The following is a 19,763-nucleotide window of genomic DNA, read 5'->3' on the forward strand; positions in this document are numbered from 1 at the left end:
TGAGAAGGAAGAAGCGAACATACAAAAAATACTGCAAACACTGCTGTATCTGAAGCACTTTGCTGACCTGTTCTGTGATAGTGCTAAAAAGGCAGAGAAATAGTGTGTTTGTGTGGGTCTGCACAGTAGGGGGGAAAGAGATAGCAAAACAGAAAATTCCCATATCCCCAGCCAGAGGGAAACTGAACGGGAATAAACAGACTAAGGGCAGAGACACACGCTCAGTTTCGGGGAGATTTAGTTGCCCGGCGATAAATCGCCTCTTCTTCAGAGTGACTAATCTCCCCGCGGCTAGAATCTAACTCGCTGGGGGGATGGCACTCAGGGCACTTCGTTTTCCGACGTTTCCTCATGAGGCAACTTCGGAAAACGAAGCACACCGATTGCCACCCCGCCGGCGATTTACAGTCTAGCTGGCTGGAGGCAGTTCGTAGAGATTAGTCGCCCCGAAGGAGAGGAGATTTGTCGATGGGCGACTAATCTCCCCGAATCTGAGCGTGTGTCCCTGCCCTAAACTGCAAAGCTGACATTACTGATCTTGTTATGGTTTATCTTTGAATGTTAAAATGTCAAAAAGTATAAGGGAGAAACTCCATTTTAAAAATGCCTCTGCTTCGCAGTGTTCTAGTTTGGTCTTACTTTTTCTTTAGCCCTGAGCTGATCAAACATCTCCTGGATTTCACGCTTCCAGTCTTCCTGCAGGGAATGGAATGACTCCATGGGCATCTCAAAGAATCCAGACTCCTCTATGATGGTAAGCTGGAACAATATGTTGGTGAAAGAAGGGCGGCAATGAGGGTCAGGGTTCCAGCAGTCTAGAAAGTAAAAGGATATGGTTATTAACAAGGCTATACACAACAGCCATAAACTATAGACAAATATTTAATGGTCTATTGTAGCTAGAGTAATGAAAGTAGCTGATTGCTACTGGATAATGGGTTAGGGCAAATTATACTGTATTTGTGTACAATCTTGTAAGGCTTTCAGCAAAAGGGACGATTTCTCTGCCAGCAGCTGTGGAAAACAGGGATGTACAACTGTCTGACTGTCACTGTAGATATTAGTGCCCAACACTCACACAAGCATTTTATGCCTTTCACTATTACATATGTGTCAACCCTGTGCTTGCTATTTGCTAACACGAGGAGTGATGGCCTAGTTTTCCAACAGACAACATCAACAGTACACAAAATACTCCATGTGTTATTGGCCTGTTACCCTTCCTCCATAAAAACACCACTATCTTCATTTACCAATAAAATGTGAGGGTATACTTTATAATTGTATGTTATTTAGTAATTAACAGTGTTTGTTTTGGCTGTGTGTGCCTTATTTGGGGGCAAAGTAAATATTTGATGCCTAAACATGCCAGGTAGTGAGTGTGATTTCTTACCTTTACTTCTTCTTCTATAGAATGTTTTAATAACAGAGCCTGGCACATTTGCCCATACACATATTATATAATGATGGGGGCTGCCATCCTATTCCCTTTTGCTGAACATAGTTTTGCCTATTGTTTTAATCATAAAATGTCTATGGTTTTTGAGCTAAACAGGGAAACTGAAGCTACTCAATGTTTGGTCTTTACAGGGCAGGCAGTTAGATTACCAGTGCAAAGGTAATACCCTGAATAATGGACTTCTCTTTATCTGTATTCTGGTAATCTAATAAACTGCCTCACAAGGACCAAACAGAGTAGTTTCAGTTAGTCCTATTTAGCTCAAAGAAATAACACCATAGATTTTCTTGATAAAACAATAGGCAAAATGTATGTTCAGCGCATGCCCAATTCATTGAAACGTATAAATACTGCCTGTTTAATATTAAAAAGATTTTGCCTATACCTGTCGCACATGGGGTACGAAACACATTAAATCCTGCATTTGATTCACTGTTCCTAGAGGTGCGTGCGGCATATTGCAAAAAGGACAGGTGCTGAAAGCCAAATACATATTACGGTATATTCTTGGCAGCAAGACATAAGTGCCAGCAGGGTTGGAGTAAAGTTGGATGAGAGATCAGTAAGAAACACATCTCTTACCTTCCATCAGTTTGGCAAAAGGTTCCGGACACGTTGAAGGTATTGGAAGAGACAGTTTATTCATGGCAACACCATAAGCAACTGCCAGACCATCAATCCCTCGGAACGGTACCTCCCCAGTTAGAAGTTCCCACAGCAGCACTCCATAGCTTTAATAGAAACACAGTATTAAGAGCCTGCATTCAAAATAATACATACAACCATCTCACATTTGATTAAAGATATGTTCCACATTAAGACAATCGGTATTTTTAGATAACAAATGTTTTTTTTTTTACAGTTAAATGTCTAATTTAATTAGAACACCCCTTAATCATAGCAGCCTATGATTAAGGGGTGTTCCCGAAACGCGCTAGGTGTCCATTACAGCAGTGACTTGTTTTTAACGATACAATAAACTGTGGTTTTTACTTCATGAGATAGTGTGCCTTCAAACTCTTAATTTTTTCCATTGGTTTAGCATTATTGCAGACCTGTGTGAGTTTAAACAAACTAAATTCTCAATAGTCAGTCACTAAATTCAGTAAGAAGAAGCAGGGTGAGTCTGTACCATTCTGTGAAATTATGTGTTTTCTCTCTTGATCTGGCCCTTATGGTCAGAAGGCAGGAGCACTGATTGTATATATTGACTATAGTCAATATATCACATTTAAGTTATTTTGCAAAACAAACGACCAGATCAGTAATAAGCACCCTGTGTATACAAAATCTTCCCTTTCACAAGCTGAATCCTTTGCCAGCCATTGTGACTCGGCCTTTTGCAGCAGGATTCGGATTCGGCTGAATACTTCTGCCCAGCTGAACCGAATCCTAAATAGCATTGCGGGAGGGAAATCTTGTGACTTTTTGTCACAAAACAAGTAAAAAATGTTTTCCCCTTCCCATCCCTAATTTGCATATGCAAATTAAGATTCAGTGCATCCCTTCTGTTTAATGCAAGTAATAATAAAAAAACACACAGATTTTCTAATTAAAGGGATACTGTCATGGGAAAAAATTTTTTTTCAAAATGAGTCAGTTAATAGTGCTAATCCAGCAGAATTCTGCACTGAAATCCATTTCTCAAAAGAGCAAACAGATTTTTTTATATTCAATTTTGAAATTTGACATGGGGCTAGACATTTTGTCAATTTCCCAGCTGCCCCAAGTCATGTGACTTGTACTCTGATAAACTTCAATCACTCTTTACTGCAAGTTGGGGTGATATCACCCCCTCCCTTTTTTCCCCCCAGCAGCCTAACAACAGAACAATGGGAAGGTAACCAGATAGCAGCTCCCTAACACAAGATAACAGCTGCCTGGTAGATCTAAGAACAACACTCAATAGTAAAAACCCATGTCCCACTGAGACACATTCAGTTACATTGAGAAGGAAAAACAGCAGCCTGCCAAAAAGCATTTCTCTCCTAAAGTGCAGGCACAAGTCACATGACCAGGGGCAGCTGGGAAATTGACAAAATGTCTAGCCCCATGTCAGATTTCAAAATTGAATATAAAAAAAACTATTTGCTCTTTTGATAAATGGATTTCAGTGCAGAATTCTTCTGGAGCAGCACTATTAACTGATTCATTTTGAAAAAAAATTTTTTTCCCATGACAGTATCCCTTTAAACAACAGGTAAAACACATTCAGCACAGGTCCTCTTACATAGTTACATAGTAATAAGTAAGGTTGAAAAAAGACACATGTCCATCGAGTTCAACTGAACTAATGTTGAGAAAAGGGTATGCTGCCCCCGCAAGTACAGAATTAAGATGAAGCATGTACCAAGCTATGACATTTATGGTTGAATGGGGAGGTTAAAGAAAGGTTAAATAGGTAAATATAGGTGACCCACCTCCACACATCACTTCCCTTGGAGAACATAGAAGAACGAATGACTTCTGGTGCCATCCATGCGTAGGTGCCCGCTGCACTCATCTTTGTGGTCCTATGCCACTCCCTTGCAAGGCCAAAGTCTGTGATCTTCAACACCTTCTTGCTCAGGTCCCCGTTTTCTACCATTTGCAGAATTAAAACTGTCAAAAGACACAATACAATAACAGTTTAATAAACAATAAAAAAACGCTCCGATTGTCATGAATGTCAAACAAAACCAGGATATGCAAAATAAGTCAACTGTATGTGACCAGTGTATGTGGACACTTCCTAAGGAACAATTTTACATTGTTGTTTTGTGTTCCCACCTATATATTATGCATAATACTTTTCCCTGATTTTGCATTTTCCTGGATTTTACACCATTTTTTTTCTGGTCCACTGAAAAACGTAAAATGGAGGTTCTACTGTATAGTGGTGTGTGGCTTTAAGAGAAGTAAAACAATGTAATCACTGGCAATCCTTTCCGGTAATTTGGGGCTCTTTGTCTGTACAGGGCTACAACTAAATTCTAGTTGCAGTTTCATAGTGGGGGTGGGTCTGGAGAAATACATTGCTGGAAGATGGGAATGGTTAAGTATATACTGACGGCCCCAAGGGAGAACCTGAAAAGGAAAACATGTTTTTTTCAAAACGCATCAGTTAATAGTGCTACTCCAGCAGAATTCTGCACTGAAATCCATTTCTCAAAAGAGCAAACAGATTTTTTTATAATCAATTTTGAAATCTGACATTTTGTCAATTTCCCAGCGGCCCCTGGTCATGTGACTTGTGCCTGCACTTTAGGAGAGAAATGCTTTCTGGCAGGCTGCTGTTTTTCCTTCTCAATGTAACTGAATGTGTCTTGGTGGGACATGGGATTTTACTATTGAGTGTTGTTCTTAGATCTACCAGGCAGCTGTTATCTTGTGTTAGGGAGCTGCTATCTGGTTACCTTCCCATTGTTCTTTTGTTTGGCTGCTGGAGGGGGGGGTGATATCACTCCAACTTGCAGTGCAGCAGTAAAGAGTGATTGAAGTTTATCAGAGCACAAGTCACATGACCAGGGGCAGCTGGGAAATTGACAATATGTCTAGCCCCATGTCAGATTTCAAAATTGAATATAAAAAAATCTGTTTGCTCTTTTGAGAAATGGATTTCAGTGCAGAATTCTGCTGGAGCAGCACTATTAACTGATTAATTTTGAAAAAATATTTTTTTCCCATGACAGTATCACTTTAACAAAATCAAAAGCACAATGCGGTGAGGCAATTATGGCAGCATTAGTCTGAAGACTGGAGGTAACTTCTGAAAGCAGAAAGGTTAGAAGAGAAGGAAATAATATCGGGACATTAACGATTTATTAATGTGGGACCTATTTGTATAAAAAAAGTATTACAGTGAAATGCATGCTTGTGATACTGTTACAGGACCACAAAAAATGGTTTTGCAAGAAAATTCATGTTGCATTAAAATAAACACCAGTCATTTTCTGAAAGATTCCAAGTAGCAGCTGGTTAAACCCTAAAAATATCAGTAACACCAAAAAAGGAAAGTCTTTTGAAGTAATGAAACCATAGTATACTGTTGTGCTACACTGGTAGAACTGGTATATTTGCTTCAGAAAGACTACTATAATTGAAAGAAACATGCGGATGTTTAGCCATGGGGGCAGCCATTCAAGCACAGGATACACAGTAGATAACAGATAAGTACTACTATTGTTTATATAAACAAGCTGCTGTGTAGCCATGGGGGCAGCCATTCAAGCACAGGATACACAGTAGATAACAGATAAGTACTACTATAGTTTATATAAACAAGCTGCTGTGTAGCCATGGGGCAGCCATTCAAGCACAGGATACACAGTAGATAACAGATAAGTACTACTATAGTTTATATAAACAAGCTGCTGTATAGCCATGGGGACAAAAACCTGCTCTCTTATAAAGGAATAATGCAACAAGATTCTATGTTATAAGTTAGAATGCAACAACCTGCTCTCTTATAAAGTAGGAATGCTATAACAAACAAGGGAAAGTTGTGCTCACCACTAATTTTTAAAACCATTAGGCGGGGGTGCAATGAGGCTGTGACCACAAAATACATATAGTCAAATACAAGAGTCCTCTGCACTCAACCCATTATCACTATATTGATAATTGGTTGAGCGCAGAGTACCTCTTTTATTTGTCTATATATAAAGTAGGAATGCAACAACCTGCTCTCTTATAAAGTAAGAATGCAACAACCTGCTCTCTTATAAAGTAAGAATGCAACAACCTGCTCTCTTATAAAGGAAGAACACAACAACCTGCTCTCTTATAAAGGAAGAACGCAACAACCTGCTCTCTTATAAAGGAAGAATGCAACAACCTGCTCTCTTATAAAGTAGGAATGCAACAACCTGCTCTCTTATAAAGTAGGAATGCAACAACCTGCTCTCTTCTAAAGGAAGAACGCAACAACCTGCTCTCTTCTAAAGGAAGAACGCAACAATCTGCTCTCTTCTAAAAGAAGAATGCAACAACCTGCTCTCTTCTAAATGAAGAATGCAACAACCTGCTCTCTTCTAAAAGAAGAACCCAACAACCTGCTCTCTTCTAAAAGAAGAACCCAACAACCTGCTCTCTTCTAAAAGAAGAATGCAATAACCTGCTCTCTTATAAAGGAAGAATGCAACAACCTGCGCTCTTTTAAAGGAAGAATGCAACAACCTGCTCTCTAATAAAGGAAGAATGCAACAACCTGCTCTCTTTTAAAGGAAGAATGCAACAACCTGCTCTCTTTTAAAGAAAGAACGCAACAACCTCCGTAGGGTTATACAGCAGTCAGACACACTGACAAATCTCCTCTTCTTCAGGACGACTAATCTCCCCAAACTGCCTTCCTGCCGGCTAGAATGAAAATCGTTTTCCAAAGTCGCCCGAAGTTGCCTCATGAGGAAACTTTGGGCGACTTCATTAAACGAATCTCTCCAAGTGCCATCCCACCGGTGATTTTCATTCTAGCCGGCAGGAAGGCAGTTCGGGGAGATTTGTCATCCCGAAGAAGTGATTTGTCATCCCGAATAAGAGGAGATTTGTCGCCGGGCAACTAATCTCCCCGAATCTGAGCGTATGCCCTGACCCTTAAGTAGTTGCCACTGAAAGCAGTATTTGTTTGTCTCTTTCAGTTCTCTGGAAACAATGTAGAACAAGCCAGTTCTCCTCTAGGATTTCTTAGCAGCTGCTTTAGCTCCATAGTTTATGGAGTCAGAACTAAGCGGACCATAGACGCAAAGATAAAGGTCCTACAATTTTCGGAACCGTGTGAGGATTTCTGTTGGCTAACGATAATATCTCTGCATGTATTGCCTATATGATAATATCAATTGGTGACTGTCAGACATAACTTTCATACAATTGCTGAACATTGCCAGAACATTGGCTGAATTGTTCTTTTACGACTTTATGTAATCGGAATGGTTAGTTGCAGGTCAGAAGATGGAGATGTATGGTTGTTCGTCGGATATGAGGCTAAAATCTGCATCGTGCCTATGGTCACATTAACGGAGCTGAAACTTTACCAGCCAGACATTGATTTAATTTGCAATAAAAGACAAACTCTAAAGCCACTAAAAAAAAAAAAAACACTTTCATAATGCAATTAAAAAAAAAATTAATAAAACAATTTTAAATGGAGATTCCTTTTAACTAAATGCATTAACGACATAGGAAACAACACATTCTGTTCCAATTCATCTATCCTGACAGTTGCTGAAGTGCCAAAAGGACCTGAATCATGAACTACAACTTATCTGCTCTTCCTATTCCCCATGATCTTTCTTTCCTATAAATAACACTTGGCACCAAGAATCATATTTACTGGTTGGGGAAGGTCAGAAACACAGACCAGGTGTTGGCGCTACTTTATCTCTGCCTATAGACGTGTGTATTGGTGCATATCCTCATCCTCGTAGCCCCCATCTTTCCTATTCAGTGAAATGGTCCCAATTGTGCTATTGAGAAGTAATGGTTAACAGCTGACTCAGCAGCATATCAGCCAGGTCTGTAGACTGAGCCGGATGTCTGACCTAAGCTGATAAAGGACTTCCTGAGGAAAGGGATCCGTTGCTGGTAAAGTCAGTAGCAAAATCTTTTTCCTTTGCAGTGCGCCCACCATGAACACAATTGGGGAGGGGGTCTGATCTTCATAATGTTTTCGCTTTACTTTAGTCGCTCCTATTAAAAGAAAAAACACACACACACACACAAAAAAAAAACCTGGGCCAGCCTGCCGTTGGTCGTGTTTTTGACAAAAAGTCCCCGATTCCTTGGCCATGTGTGCAATTCACGGGTAACCTAGTGAATGTGCCTAGTAATGTGCACCTGCACCTAACCTGCCCTTCGCCAACCCAACCGACTTCCAGCTACCATTTTAAGGCCCACGCTGACCCGCCGATACACTCCACAAAAGGGGCGGGGCAGGAGGTGCGTGTCTTTAAAAAAATGAAGCTGGAAGTCGGAAGCCGGCCGTTCCGGAGGTGGAGGTGCAGGGTCGGCGGGTAAACCCGCGGGTAGATTGCCTACTCACACAACACTACTGGGTACCCAACAAAGGTGCGGGCTTGATCCTACGCACCCACCCTTGTGGTTCTTCCAGTTTTTAATTGTTTTTTCGGTACCGGAGTGACGTCACTTCTGGGCAAATGTGACATCACTTCCAGGTTCCGTGTGTCCCCGGGCCGGAAGGTTAGTTGGCCTATTGCGGGTCGGGTAGCGGGAAGATGCGGTTAAAATTTCAGATTGCGGGTATGGGTTGAAGGTACAGGTTTCAAAAAAATGGACCCGCACAGGACTCTACCACTGATATTCCAACGGCTCCACCACTGATATTCCATGTGACAAAACAGACCCACTTTAAAATAATGCAGGGCCAAAATATTGTGCAGTTGTAACCATGTAAAACAGGGTGGGTAAATTCTTCAGACTGAACCAAAATATCGTCCAAGGCATTTTTGCATAATTGTGGGATTTGAATCTTTTACATTTCCAGCAACGTCATGGCACTTCGGGTCATTTCCAAGTGGGGAGCAAAACAACACGTGAGCAATAACTAGTAAAGGCTCGCTCACTGGGAGATGTTACATGCCAAAAGGGGCATTAGCAGATGAAACTCACTATGGACTGATTGTTGAAAAGTATACAGGTCCTTTATCCAAAAACCGGTTATCCAGAAAGCTCCAAATTACAGAAAGGCTATCTACCATAGACTCCATTTTATCCAAACAATCGAAATTTAAAAAAAAAAAATGATCCCAACTAAGATATAATTAATCCTTATTGGAAGCAAAACCAGCCTATTGGGTTTATTTAATGTTTACATGATTTTCTAGTAGACTTAAGGCATGCAGATCCAAATTGCGGAAAACCCCAGGGCCCATGCATTCTGGATAACAGGTCCCATACCTGTAGTAGAAATGCATGGCCAACTTTTGTAGGCCTACAGACCCTTTTTATTACATTACTTCTCTGCAGAACATTACCTGCAAAATATTAGGGATGCAACAAATCCAGGATTCTGCCTTTTTCAGCAGGATTCTGATTCAGCTGAATACTTTCCTCGGCCGAACCAAATCCGAATCCTAATTTGCATATGCAAATTAGGGACGGGGAGGGAAATTGCATGACTTTGTCACAAGTAAAAAATGTTTTTCCCTTCCCACTCCTAATTTACATATGCAAATTAGGATTTGGTTCGGTATTCGCCAAATCTTTCCGAAGGATTCGGTGGTTCGGCCGAATCCAAAATAGTGGATTCGGTGCATCCCTACAAAATATACACGCTTGCAAGTCAAAGTGGTAGGTCTGTAGAAATCACTTGCTTTCGCAAACTGTAATCAAGTTATTATATATTGTTTTATGTGCTGTATTTTTCTACTCTTCAATTTTCTGATGGTTTTTTAATCCCAACAGCTATCATGTTTCAGCCAAATAAATGACTGCTTCTGCTGATACCATCCCATCATAAAGTAAAGTTCTTTCTGTTCAAGCCAAATCAATATGTTGTGCTGTGTGAGTGCAAACACAGCATTACTGCCCCATGTATAAATGAGAAGAGCCAACGGAACACAAGGAGGCTTCCCCCTACTTCAAGCTAATGGCTGGAATGGTACTGCGTTCAATTATTCAGAGCTGCAATTTATAGAGAGATCTGCAAATGAACAGAAGCAGCAATTATGATATTCTGACCCAGGGATATGAACGTTTCTCGATGAACCATCAGTGCTGAATCCCCTGTGACTGCACCGACCTCTCTCTCAGCCATTGAAACCGTCAAGGACAATCAATTAACCTTTCCACAATCATCAGAACATCTCTGTAATGTAATTTGTGTGCATTCAGCATCAACACCACTTAAGCACCCGTCACATCATCTGCAAATATAAATGGTTGGCATCTAAAATGTTAGGAAATTCTCTGACTTTCACATGGGTCAGCCATTAAGAGCCTTAAGGACAAGGAAAGCCTAATTTAATGGGGGTGCCAAAATGTTAGCAAATCCCTTTCATAGTTTAGCCTTGCAAAAGCATAGTGTATAAAACTGAATATTTTACATGTCTACACATACACAAGGGTTCCTAGCAATAGTAGAAAAATAAGAAGGCGACACTTCCTTAGAAAGATCCCCGGCATTTTTTGCCCTCAGCGATCATTAATTATTAAAAGTGAGCTTACAGTCTAAGGTCCTGATCACATTCACACACAAACACTCTAAAGTCAACTATTATCAGGAGCCAGTCATCCTAAGGCAGGGATCCCCAACCTTTTGAACCCGTGAGCAACATAAAGAAGTAAAAGGAGTTGGGGAGCAACTTTAGCATGAGAAATGTTCTTGGGGTGCCAAATAAGTGCTGTGATTGGCCATTTAGTAGCCCTTATGTGGATTGTCAACCTACATTGAGGCTCTGTTTGGCAGTGCACATGGTTTTAATACAACCAAAACTTGCCTCCAAGCCTGGAATTCAAAAATAAGCACCTGCTTTGAGGCCACTGGGAGCAACATCCAAGGGGTTGGAGAGCAACATGTTACTCACGAGCTACTGGTTGGGGATCACTGTCCTAAGGGCAGAGACAGACGAGAAGATTCGGGAAGATTTAGTCACCCGGCGACAAATCACCTCTTCTTTGGGCGACTAATTTCCCTGAACTGCCTCCCGCCGGCTAGAATGTAAATCACTCGGAGAGATTCGTTTTCTGAAGTTGCACGAGGTTGCCTCACAAGGACACTTCAGGCAGCATCAGAAAATGAAGTGCTCCGAGTGCCACCCCGTCAGCGGTTTAAATTCTAGCCGGCAGGGAGGCAGATTAGGAAATTGGTCGCCCGGAAAAGAGGCGATTTGTCGCCGGGCGACTAATCTCCCCAAACTGCCTCCCACCGGCTAGAATGTAAATAACTTGGAGAGCTTTATTTTCCGAAGTTGCCTCACGAGGAAACTTCAGACGGCTTCAGAAAATGAAGTGTCCAAGCGCCATCCCATCTTCGATTTACATTCTAGCCAACTGAGAGGCAGTTCAGGGAGATTAGTCGCCCGAAGAAGAGGCGATTTGTCACCGGGCGACTAATCTCCCTGAACTGCCTCCCGCCGGCTAGAATGTAAATCACTCGGAGAGTTTCGTTTCCTCGTGAGGCAACTTCAGGCAACTTCGGAAAACAAAGCTCTCCGAGTGATTTACATTCTAGCCGGCAGGGAGGCAGTTCGGGGAGATTAGTCACCCGAAGAAGAGGCGATTTGTCGCCGGGCGATTAATCTCCCCGAATTTTCTCATCTGTCTCTGCCCTAAATGTATTCACTTGTCTAACTGAAATGCTGGAAGAAGCCAAAGAGGAGGAAGCCCATGCAGACAAGGTGTAAACACACTTTGCTCATAGTTACCAGGCCAGAATCAAACTCAGAACCCCAATGTTCTAACCACTGAGCTGCCTCAATGATTTTAAAAAAACTAGAATTTTAACTATACGTGGGCACTTCAGTTTTAACTCTAATCATAAGAAATAGTAAGTCAGCAAGACTCAGCAGAATGGGTGTACTTGCCCTTAGGGTAAGGGCACACCTGGAGATTGCGGCGCTTCGATTTCCGAAGTCGCCCGAAGTTTACTCGTGAGGAAACTGAAGTGTAAACATATCTAAGCCAATGTGATATACAATATTATTACAACTTAGATCAGCTTTTTCAGCATGTTTTTCAGCATTGTATGGAGAAGCACATTTCCTGGTCGCTGTGTCACTTCCTTATGTCTGTTTTGTTTTTGTTTTTTTTTTAACTTTCTTCCCTTTTTTATTTTTAAACACAAATATTTTTACTCTCAAATCAAAAACCGAAAAAAGGGGGGGGGGATAACAACTTATACAACACAATTTCTCGAATCACAATAACCTCATATTTAAAGGAGAACTAAACCTTGAAAATAATAATGGCTAAAAATGCCATATTTTATACAGTGAACTTATTGCACGAGGCTAAAGTTTCAGCTTGTCAATAGCAGCAATGATCCAGGACTTCAAACTTGTCACCAGGGGTCACCATCTTGGAAAGTGTCTGTGACACTCACATGCTCAGTGGGCTCTGATTGGCTATTGAGAAGCTAAGCTTAGGGCTCATCACTAATTATCCAGCAGAAAATGAGCTTCCCTGGCTGTAATATAAGCTGATGCTACAGGTTTGCTGATTATTCAATTCTGATGCTAATTGCACTGGTTTCTGTGCTGCCATGTAGTCATTATCTGTATTAAAGGGATACTGTCATGGGAAAAAAAATTCTTTCAAAATGAATCAGTTAATAGTGCTGCTCCAGCAGAATTCTGCACTGAAATCCATTTCTCAAAAGAGCAAACACATTTTTTTATATTCAATTTTGAAATCTGACATGGGGCTAGACATATTGTCAATTTCCCAACTGCCCCATGTCATGTGACTTGTGCTCTGATAAACGTCAGTCACTCTTTACTGCTGTACTGCAAGTTGGAGTGATATCACCCCCCTCCCTTTTTCCCCCCCAGCAGCCAAACAAAAGAGCAATGGGAAGGTAACCAGATAGCAGCTCCCTAACACAAGATAACAGCTGCCTGGTAGATCTAAGAACAACACTCAATAGTAAAAACCCATGTCCCACTGAGACACATTCAGTTACATTGAGAAGGAAAAACAGCAGCCTGCCAGAAAGCATTTCTCTCCTAAAGTGCAGGCACAAGTCACATGACTTGGGGCAGCTGGGAAATTGACAATATGTCTAGCCCCATGTCAGATTTCAAAATTGAATATAAAAAAATCTGTTTGCTCTTTTGAGAAATGGATTTCAGTGCAGAATTCTGCTGGATCAGCACTATTAACTGATTTATTTTGAAAAAATGTTTTTTTCCCCATGACAGTATCCCTTTAATTACTAATCAGCTTTATATTGTGACATTTCTATTCTATGTGTACTGTATATTGTGAGTGGGTCCCTAAGCTCAGGAAACATGACACTGCTCCCCTGGGTGGCATAAATGCCATTTTATTAAAAAGTTGTCGATAACCCTTAACTTGTTTTAAATGAATGCCGCAGATGTCCCAATGCCATTTCAGAAGGAACTCATTTACTGTATGTTATTAGAGAAAGGTGAATAACAGAAATGGCACGTGAATCCTGCAAATTGATAGGCCAGCCCTGGCAAATTCCCTTACAGGTGTTTGATGCATATTTGGATTCTGTTTGACATTCCAGGCAACTTAGCAACCAACTGCTACTCAGACTGAGAAACTCCATGGATCACTTATATACCTCCCGACATCTTGGAAACAGAAAGGGAGATTTGCTGCGTGGAGCGTGACAATTTTTTTGTCCACGCCCATTTTTACGGGCACACCCCCTAATTACCATTCTCATTTTACAAAATTGGGCAGGTTATGAAAATTTGAACTAATTTCTGTGATTTTTATGTGTTATTACAGTTTTGCTAATGAAGGTGAATTGCCATTTAAGCTGCTATCACGGTCCCGCCTCCCCCTGGAGTTCATTGGGAGGGAAAGGTGGCCCACCAATGATTTGACTTTTAAAATCAGAAGAAAATCAGAAGACACTGTGGGGTCTGAGCAGGGCCACTGTATGGGGAACACAGTAAAACACAAAAGGTGGGGATAAAAAGGTGATGACTAGGGAAGAGCGATCTTCTTTGTTGCATTTCGCCGCGAAAATGACACCCATAGACTTCAATGGGAGAAAAAAAAAATTTGTTGCCCACTTTAATGCATTTCGGCAAATTTTTGGCAAAGCAAAATGGGTTAAATTCGCTCATCTCTAGCGGTGATCACTGGTTACAGAGGAGGGCCCTGCATTACATTTAGACCAGGGTTTATTCAATAGAATCTATTGGCTCAAAGCTACACCACTGATCTGCAAGGAATAATGCGGTTTATTGTAGGGATGAAGATACAGGTATTGGATCTGTTATCCAAAATGCATGGGACCTGGGTTTTTCCGGATAACGGAAAATCATTTAAGCTTTAAATAAAGGATTAATTATATCTTAGTTGGGATCAAGTACAAACTACTGTTTTATTATTACACAGAAAAAAGGAAATCATTTTTAAGAATTTGGATTATTTGGATAAAATGGAATCTATGGGAGAGAACCATTCCATAATTAAGAGCTTTCTGGATAATGGGTTTCCAGATAACAGATCCCATACCTATACTACCGTATATACTCGAGTATAAGCCGTCCCGAGTATAAGCCGAGGTACCTAATTTTACCTCCAAAAACTGGGAAAGCTTATTGACTCGAGTATAAGCCTAGGGTGAGAAATGCAGCAGCTTCTGGTAAGTTTCAATCAAAAAATTGAGGGTTTCTGCTCCCATTGGAGGTGCCGGTGTCTTGTTTTTGGATGCCGGCGACCATTCTTGGACGCCGGCGAATATTCTTGGATGCCGGCGACTATTCTTGGGCGCCGGCGACTATTCTTAGACGCCAGCGACCGTTTTTGCGCTTGACCCGAGTATAAGCCGAGGTAGAGTTTTTCAGCATATTTTGGGGGCTGAAAAACTCGGCTTAAACTCGAGTATATACGGTACTTTCTGACTTAATGAACAGTCTGCACTTTTGTAACACACTCCACTGCCTGTTTATTTATATAACTAATTTGTACAGGGTTTACATTTTAAAGGGGGGTCCTTTACACTTATTATTATTATTGTTGTTGAGAATAGATCATGGTAAAGGAATAATGCCCATTCTGCGCTAGTTTTCGTATGTACTCCAGCCAAGTAAGAGAAGCATGTAATAATATTTATTCATAAGCCAGATCTGCCTAATGGGTTCTATTGACTGGATCACACTCGCACCACAAAAACCTATGACACACATCCAGTTAGGTCAGATTAACTGGTTCATCTGGGTGTGTTTATAAGTGTTCTAATGCACGCCAATGCTATTCATCATATCGACCTAGAAAGTGATAACTAATGAACATAAAGCCAAATAAAGTGCAACCCCAGACATTGGACTTGAACATTTGATTAGAAATAATTGTGAGAATATCACTTATTAATCAGTTTCCAAATACGACTCTAGTAACAAAAAATACAGACATAAAATAGTTAATAAAATCACTTGATTTTCCCGAGAACAGTGGACCAGCGAAACTTGCAATATTTTGTAGTCTTGGATCTGTTGCCACATATTATCCACAGATATTCAGGATTACTGGTTATGGCTTTGCCAAACGGGATTCAGACTTAAAGGGGTTGTTCACCTTTGAATTAACTTTCAGTATGATGTATAGAGAGATAGGGGCAGATTTACATAGGGTTGAATATCGAGGGTTAATTAACCCTCGATAATTGACTGCCAAATGTAAATTCTTCTACTTCGAATATCGAAGTCGAAGGATTTACCGCAAATAGTTAGATCGAACGAAAAATAGTTTGATCGAACTATTAAATCCTTCGAATCGTTCGATACGAAGGATTTTAAGCCATCGATGAAACGATTTTTCTTTGACCAAAAAAACATTAGAAAGCCTATGGGACCTTCCCCATAGGCTAACATTGCACTTCGGTAGGTTTAAGTTGGCAAAGTAGGGGGTCAAAGTTTTTTTTAAAGAGACAGTACTTCGACTATCGAATAGTCGAACGATTTTTAGTTTGAAACGTTCGATTCTAAGTCGTAGTCGAAGGTGGAAGTAGCCAATTCGATGGTCGAAGTAGCCAAATAAAAAACATTCGAAATTCGAAGTTTTTTTTTATTCTATTCCTTCACTCGAGCTAAGTAAATGGGCCCCATAATCTGAGACATTTTGCAAATGGTCTTCATTTTTTATCATTTGTGGTTTTTGAGCTATTTACATACATGAAGAGATCTGATCATCTGGCGACATCGGCAAACGAGCAGATCTTTCACAGATATGCCCACCAATGGCAGGTATATCAGGGCAACCAGAACACACGGCCCTAGGGCCGAACGATCGGATTACAACGAGGAGCAATGGGCTCAGACGGTTCGGTCGTTAGAAAAATTAAACCTTCCCGATCGATATCGTGGCCAGATATCGATCGGGAAGACCCATCAGAAGCCCCCATACATGGGCATATAAAGGACCGATATTGGCAGCTTTATCTGTCCGTGTATGGCCACCTTAATTCAGCAGCTCTCCAGATTGCTATTTCAGCATTCTGGTTGCTAGGGTCCACATTACCTTAGCAACCATGCACTGATTTGAATATGAATAGGAGAGGCCTGAATAGAAAGATGAGAAATAAAAAGTAGCATTAACAATAAATGGGTAGCCTTGCAGAGCATTTGCTTTTCAGAAGGGGTCAGCGACCTCCATTTGAAAGATGGAAAGAGTCAGAAGAAAAGGGAAAATAATTTAAAATAAAAAACTATAAAAAAAATAAATAGTGAAAGCCAGTTGAGAAGTTACTTAGAATTGGCCCTTCTATAACATAGTGAAAGTTAACTTGAAGGTGAACCACCCCTTTAATAAGCATTATGGCTTTTCCAAAGTTGTTGATTAGGGTTTGTGTGTTAGAGATGCCTTAAAAAGCGAATTATAACAATAGGTGACAAACTACAGATATGCCAGCCTGCCACGCCAGGTCAGAACAAAATCTTGCCTGTAAAATTAAAATCCTGTTTATTGGCAATGTCTGATGTCACTTAAAAAACAGGTGCTTTGTGAACTTTCACAATGAGCCCTATAAATATTAATCCTTACTTAATGGGATATCTTCATTTCAAATATTAATTCAAGGCGAATTACTTCATCAGTCCTAATAACCACCTAGCAGCATATTCTAATTTACTGAAAATAAATTCTAGTGCAGAATTTTCAAAACTGCAGCTGCTTACCAATGATTTGTAATGTATTAATACTAATCTTCCTCTACATTCATTTCTGCTGTTTTATCCAATGGACCAGAGCAGCCAAATTATCTTAAACAAGCTATAAAGCTTGCTTGGTTTTTACCAAGAAATAACTACAGGTATGGGATTCGTTATCCTGAAACCCACTATCCAGAAAGATTAGAATTACGGAAAGGCTGTCTCCAATAGAGTCCATTATAATCAAATAATCCAGATTTTTAAAATTGATTTCCTTTTTTCTCTGTAATTATAAAACAGTGGCTTGTACTTGATCCAAACTAAGATATAATTAATCCTTATTGGAGGCAAAACCAGCCTATTGGCTTTATTTATTGTTTACATGATTTTCTAGCAGACTTAAAGGAGAAGGAAAGCTACGGAGGCATTTTATTGCCAATGGATTAGCTGCAATAGTGCAAGCTAGAATGCTATATTTATTCTGTAGAATGTTTTACAAGTAAAAAGCTCTAGAAGCTCTCGGTTTGTTTAGGATAGCAGCTGCAGTATTAGCTTGGTGTGACATCACTTGCCTGAGTCTCTCCCTGCTCACTTATGGCTCAGGGCTCAGATTACAGCAGAGAAGGGTGGAGGGAGAGGAGCAAACTGAGCATGCTCACGCACGGGGCATGGAGGTTTAAAGGACCAGTAACAAAAAAAACATTTTTAAAAAATTCGTTAGTACACATCAAAAAAAAAAAAAAAACACCAACACAAATTATACTTTAAAATCACAAAGCCTTTATTAAGAAATAACTTACAGAAACTGCACTTCCTGTCCTGTACAGAAAAGGGCGACCATCGATTCTGCTGGGCTCGATTTCTCCTCCTGGCTACTCTACTGACAGCGTGTGAAGGAGGAACTATTCACTGACAGGCATCACCTTCATCCTCCTCCTCCCGGCGTCCAGCAGCAGCAGTGTCACAGGCTCTCCTTCACTGTGCATCGGCTTCCCTCTTCCTCGCTGCTCCCCCCAGCCAGATCCCCTGACCAGAATGATGGATGATCGGCCAGCTTCACATTTCACACAGAGAGAGAGAGAGAGCATGTGCGGCTGTGAAATGTGAGGGGGCCGATCGTCCATCATTCTGGTCAGGGGATCTGGCTGGGGGGAGCAGCGAGGAGGAGGGAAGCCGATGCACAGTGAAGGAGAGGAGAGCCTGTGACACTGCTGCTGCTGGACGCCGGGAGGAGGATGAAGGCGATGCCTGTCAGCGAATAGCCAGGGAGGAGAAATCGATCGCTGCAGTATGGATGGTCGCCTTTTCGACGTTTCTGAAGAGGACAGGAAGTGCAGCTTCTGTAAGTTATTTCTTGGTAAAGGCTTTGCTTTTTAAAAGTTTCATTTGTCTTGGTGTTTATTTTTCGTTGTGCACGAACAAATTTTTAACCATTTTTTTTGATGATACTGGTCCTTTAAGCTGAAAACAGGACGTCTGATACAGCCCATGAGTACACAATCGCAGGAAAGAAATGCTGTATTTCTTTTGACAGAGGACTCAGAGCAGCATTACTTTGAGGATTTACTGGTATATTTGTGTGGACCTTTCTGATAAGGCTTATTTAGATTTAACCTTTTCTTCTCCCTTAAGGTATGAGGATCCAAATTACAGAAAGATCTGTTATCCAGACAACCCTAAGTCCCGAGCATTCTGAATAACTGGTCCCATACCTTGTACTGAATAAATAATTAACAAAACATGAAAGAGCCTTCTTTAGCAATACTTGTGTAAAACATATTGTTTTAGATTCAGAGCAAGCAGTAGCATTGCACAGTGTGATGTGGGGTCTAAATAGAATTACAGACCAGATCTCTACTTACCATTGCTGGACTTGAGATCACGATGTATAACAGGAACAATGGCTTCATTGTGCAAATAATTCATCCCTCTGGCAATCTGTACCGCCCAGTTCACCAGGATATCAGGGGGAATCTTCTTCCCAGACAGCACCCTGTTTAGTGATCCACCTCGAGCAAACTCCATGATCAAACACAGGTTGGGCTCCTTTAAGCAAACTCCTCTAAGAGCGATGATGTTTGGGTGATCAAGCATTGCAAAGAGTTTGGCTTCTTGCTTGACATTCTCAATAGTCTGGCTAATATCTTCATCGAGGTCATGGCGGGCAGCTTTCACAGCCACCTCCTCCAGTCCCCAGATGGCACGATACACCTTCCCGAAACCTCCGATTCCAATGATCTCCTCCAAGACCAGTTCTGAAAAATCGATTTCTTCTACTGAAAGAGAAAAGGAACGTCAGGCGTTGAACAATAATATAATATGCTAGAGGAGAATTTCTACTGTATTACTCTCCATCTGTGTCTATTTAGTCAGCAAAAAAAGCTTTTTTGTTTATTGTAGAAGAAGAAAACATATGACTGCAATTATATTGGGATGAAAAAACAAAATGGCAAAGATATATTGGATGATATGGCAGGTTCTGAACATTTAAAGGGATTCTGTCATTATTTTTATTTCTA

The 19,763-nt window shown here is 40.8% G+C and overlaps 1 protein-coding gene across 1 annotated transcript in view; it reads right to left on the minus strand.

Moving 5' to 3' along the window:
* map3k9.S (mitogen-activated protein kinase kinase kinase 9 S homeolog) overlaps positions 1 to 19,763 on the minus strand; it is a 40,678-nt gene that overhangs the window by 16,504 nt on the left and 4,411 nt on the right. The window contains exons 2-5 of the mRNA XM_018232232.2: positions 19,107 to 19,520; positions 3,880 to 4,060; positions 2,042 to 2,190; positions 640 to 815 (exon numbers count right to left, since the gene is read on the minus strand). Of these exons, the coding sequence (XP_018087721.1) occupies positions 640 to 815; positions 2,042 to 2,190; positions 3,880 to 4,060; positions 19,107 to 19,520 (920 nt within the window). The remainder of the gene's footprint in view (positions 1 to 639; positions 816 to 2,041; positions 2,191 to 3,879; positions 4,061 to 19,106; positions 19,521 to 19,763) is intronic.

Source organism: Xenopus laevis, chromosome 8S (genome assembly GCF_017654675.1).
Source record: "Xenopus laevis strain J_2021 chromosome 8S, Xenopus_laevis_v10.1, whole genome shotgun sequence".
Classification (NCBI taxonomy): Eukaryota; Metazoa; Chordata; class Amphibia; order Anura; family Pipidae; genus Xenopus; species Xenopus laevis.